Below are 4,985 nucleotides of genomic sequence, written 5' to 3'. Positions count from 1 at the left end.
TTTTAATGACGGTTTTGGAGCAGTGGCTTCTTCCATGCTGAGCGGCCTTTCAGGTTATGTCGATATAGGACTCGTTTTACTGTGGATATAGATACCTTTGTACCTGTTTCCTCCAGCATCTTCACAAGGTCCTTTGCTGTTGTTCTGGGATTGATTTGCACTTTTCGCACCAAAGTACGTTCATCTCTAGGAGACAGAACGCGTCTCCTTCCTGAGCGGTATGATGGCTGCGTGGTCCCATGTTGTTTATACTTGCGTACTATTGTTTGTACAGATGAACGTGGTACCTTCAGGCATTTGGAAATTGCGCCCAAGGATGAACCAGAATACAATTTTTTTTCTGAGGTCTTGGCTGATTTCTTTTCCATGATGTCAAGCAAAGAGGCACTGAGTTTGAAGGTAGGCCTTGAAATACATCCACAGGTACACCTCCAATTGACTCAAATGATGTAAATTAGCCTATCAGAAGCTTCTAAAGCCATGACATAATTTTCTGGAATGTTCCAAGCTGTTTAAAGGCACAGTCAACCACTGGAGTGATACAGGGTATTATAAGTGAAATAATCTGTCTGTAAACAATTGTTGGAAAAATTACTTGTCATGCACAAAGTAGATGTCCTAACCAACTTGCCAAAACTATAGTTTGTTAACAAGACATTTGTGGAGTGGTTGAAAAACGAGTTTTAATGACTGCAACCTAAGTGTATGTAAACTTCCGACTTCAACTGTAACTAATTAACATTCTGTAATAAAGAGCACATGTTTTCCCATCTCAAGACATTGAATAAAAATAGTACTACACTAAGTACCAAATAAAGTAAGTGTTGACCGTAACAGGGGACTACTGAAAACATCAAACCCACTGGATAACATGGGTAAAATAGTCCTTTAATTCAGCCATAAAACCGCTTGTGACCGGGGAAATAGAAGGTTGTTTTATGAAACGGAGTGGGAATTGAATGCAATCTTCACAAAAAAAGATAATTGTTAAAACATTTCTAGCATGTCTATGAATGGGTAAAAGGGTTGACTTGCTCAGTTTTCCACTACAAAACACCAGTAAATTGACAGAGTAGAACCAGCTGACCTGCTTTTACTCTGATTTGACTATTAGATGTTCAACGTTTGTTTTGAAAAAAAAAATTTTTTAAGGAATAGTTTCACCATATTAAAACGAGAGTTCAGTTCATGTAACAGGGTTGACCTTAAAATGAGGGACAGATGTAAATGACTTACTAATCACATTCATAATAATCTAGAGAAATGACTTTGTCAAGAAACGAAATAACTAGTGCTTTACAATGAGTATGTTTACATGTGTTTGGTTCTGAACAAACAGAATAAAAACTCAGACAACTAGAAAAAGCTTAAACAAAGTATATTCACCCACTGGGTCATACAGCTACAAAGACGTGATTACACAAGCGCATATATTTATACCCTCCTACAAGGGTGGAGTCAACTCCTTGCACATCTAGACAGCCAATACATCTCTGTTGCTAGGCAGGAACTTCAATGGTTCCTCTCACTGGTGTAGTCATGTTCCTGCCTAATGCTAAAACCTTTGTGGGCGTGGAAGTATATGTGTGTGAAATAGGACTGTTTCTTCTCACTTCATCTGACCTGACCTCGGGATGAATTCCTCAGTCCTCCCTAAACCACAGCTGTCTTACCTTATCAGTGACTGAAACCAGACTGTTGCCCTTTGCCTCCCTCCTTAGGAGCCATGATATGAACAATAACATGTTTTGACAGAATGTAAACACTTCTGCACCCCCCCTTGTCTCACTCAGTAACTTTCCATACACTTAGTTCCTATCCACCCTCCATTGACCCCCACATATACATTCCTTATACATGGAAAGTAATCAATAAGTTCTAGTATGGTAACATGAATAGGTATATTTCAAGCTAGAATCCAACACACACACTCATCTGACATTAAACTGGTTATGGCAGTAGGCAGAGTATGGCATTAGTCATGTAAACACCTTACTCTGCTTTTCTTAATTGGCTTTAGGTGACAATCGAAGTAATGATGTTAAAAACACCTGGTTTTCTGAGCAATCTTTCAAATGATTAGGACACGTAAACGCCTTACTCAGATTCATAGAGGCATATTTAATCTGCACATGTGCTAGCGCGAACAGCACAAGCTTTCTTCTTTGCACGAGTGCAGTGAGTTCGGGAAAAACTGAAAGTATGCATCTTAGAAATCGTTTTCACAAACTTTATATGTGCGAATTCGGAATCAAATATACTTAGTAGTACGGTAGTACGTTTATTTTGATGGCAATTTATCATTAATCAAAGTCCCATCAGGTAGCCTGATTTCAGATGTTCATGCTATTTAATATCTTTGTTTCACAGGGGACAGTTGCTCTCTCGGTGGGAGGGGCTTATCATCTGGGGAGCCTCGACAACCTCATGATGCTGACAAGACAGAGAAGAGTCTCTCCAGATCAGATCGTTTCAATAAACACCAGCACACATGTATAGGGAAGAAACCTCACCACTGCTGCTTTGACTGTGGGAAGGGTTTTGCTAAACAGAGGGAATTGATAATTCACCAACTGATTCACACTGGAGAGAAACCGTACCGCTGCTCTCAGTGTGGGAAGGGTTTTGCTGCATCTAAAACCTTAAAATCTCACCAGAGAATTCATACAGGGGAGAGGCCCTACCCCTGCTTTGTTTGTGGGAAGACCTTCAGTCAATCAGGACACCTGACTACACACCAACGCATACACACAGGAGAGAAGCCTTATAGCTGTGATCAGTGTGGGATGAGCTTCCGGAAGTCAGGACACCTGACCAGACACCAACGCATACATACAGGAGCGAAGCCTTATAGCTGTGATCAATGTGAGAAGAGCTTCAGTCAATCAGGATCCCTGATTACACACCAACGGATACACACAGGAGAGAAGCCTTATAGCTGTGAGCAGTGTGGGAAGAGCTTCAATCATTCAGGACATCTGTCTACACACCAACGCATACACACAGGAGAGAAGCCGTATAGTTGTGATCAGTGTGGGAAGAGCTTCAATCATTCAGGATCCCTGATTACACACCAACGCATACACACAGGAGAGAAGCCGTACAGCTGTGATCAGTGTGGGAAGAGCTTCAATCATTCAGGATCCCTGATTACACACCAACGCATACACACAGGAGAGAAGCCTTATAGCTGTGATCAGTGTGGGAAGAGCTTCAATCATTCAGGACTTCTGACTACACACCAACGCATACACACAGGAGAGAAGAGTTATAGCTGTGATCAGTGTGGGAAGAGCTTCAATCATTCAGCACTCCTGACTAGACACCAGCGCATACACACAGGAGAGAAGCCTTATAGCTGTGATCAATGTGGGAAGAGCTTTGCTCGAGATTCCACCCTGACTGCACACCAACGCATACACACAGGAGAGAAGCCTTATAGCTGTGATCAGTGTGGAAAGAGCTTCAGTCATTCAGGACACCTGACTACACACCAACGCATACACACAGGAGAAAAGCCTTATAGCTGTGATCAGTGTGGGAAGCGCTTCAATCAATCAGGAGCCCTGACTACACACCAACGCATACATACAGGAGATAAGCCTTATAGCTGTGATCAGTGTGGGAAGAGCTTCAATCATTCAGGATCCCTGACTACACACCAACGTATACACACAGGAGAGAAGCCGTACAGCTGTGATCAGTGTGGGAAGAGCTTCAATCATTCAGGATCCCTAATTACACACCAACGCATACACACAGGAGAGAAGCCTTATAGCTGTGATCAGTGTGGGAAGAGCTTCAATCAATCAGGAGAACTGACTTCACACCAACGCATACACACAGGAGAGAAGCCTTATAGCTGTGATCAGTGTGGGAAGAGGTTTGCTCAAGATTCCGCCCTGACTGCACACCAACGCATACACACAGGAGAGAAGCCTTATAGCTGTGATCAGTGTGGGAAGAGCTTCAATCAATCAGGATACCTGACTACACACCAACGCATACACACAGGAGAGAAACCTTACTCCTGTCTATGTGGAAAGAGCTTTGCTCATTCAGGGTCACTGAAAAAACACCAGAAAGAACAAACATGTCATTTTTTATCTCCCTCCTCTCCTGCACCGGTTCCAGATCCCTAAATAAAGTTTCAATAGAAAACATATTGTGAAGAGTCATCCATCTCCCATTCTCTAACATTATACTAAGTCTGAATACCATGATAACCTATGTAGCATAATGTCAAGCTCTGGATCCATATCTATCATTCGTCTAGGAGTGCTGTGTGTTGTGGGGTGGGGGATGTTGTAGTGGGTGGGGGTTTTCATAGCTGTATCTTATTACATTAACTCCTATTAGCCATTAAATACTTGTATCATGTATAATAATGTTTCAACAATACGAGATGTGTATTCTTGTTTTTAATAGATCAATAAATTCAATCCATTATCTGCTTAACAACATCTGCTTATCACATTACAGTGGCTTGCTAAAGTATTCACCCCCCTTGGCATGCTTCCTATTTTGTTGCCTTACAACCTGGAATTAAAATGGATTTTTGGGAGGTTTGTATAATTTTATTTACACAAGATGCCTACCACTTTGAAGATGCAAAATATTTTTTTGGGTGAAACAAACAAGAAAAGTATCAAAAAAACGGAACTTGAGCGTGCATAACTTTTCTCTCCCCCAAAGTCAATACTTTATAGAGCCACCTTTTGCAGCAATTACAGCTGCAAGTCTCTTGGGGTATGTCTCTATAAGCTTGGCACATCTAGCCACTGGGATTTTTGCCCATTCTTCAAGACAAAACTGCTCCAGCTCCTTCAAGTTGGATGGGTTCCGCTGGTGTACAGAAATCTTTAAGTCATACCACAGATTCTCAATTGGATTGAGGTCTGGGCTTTGACTAGGCCATTCCAAGACATTTAAATGTTTCCCCTTAAACCACTCAAGTGTTGTTTTAGCTGTATGCTTAGGGACAT

The 4,985-nt window shown here is 41.6% G+C and overlaps 1 protein-coding gene across 1 annotated transcript; it reads left to right on the top strand.

The window, feature by feature from the left end:
* The first annotated feature begins 871 nt into the window (after positions 1 to 871).
* LOC123484564 (zinc finger protein 271-like) lies at positions 872 to 4,549 on the top strand. The gene is made up of 2 exons (XM_045215048.1): positions 872 to 875; positions 2,371 to 4,549. The coding sequence occupies exons 1-2, from the start codon at positions 872 to 874 to the stop codon at positions 4,140 to 4,142; spliced, it is 1,776 nt and encodes a 591-aa protein (XP_045070983.1). The 3' UTR covers positions 4,143 to 4,549.
* Positions 4,550 to 4,985: the final 436 nt, after the last annotated feature.

Source organism: Coregonus clupeaformis, unplaced genomic scaffold (genome assembly GCF_020615455.1).
Source record: "Coregonus clupeaformis isolate EN_2021a unplaced genomic scaffold, ASM2061545v1 scaf0358, whole genome shotgun sequence".
NCBI classification, from domain to species: domain Eukaryota; kingdom Metazoa; phylum Chordata; class Actinopteri; order Salmoniformes; family Salmonidae; genus Coregonus; species Coregonus clupeaformis.
Note: the sequence above shows the minus strand (reverse complement) of the source record. Positions and strands in the feature narration are given on the sequence as shown.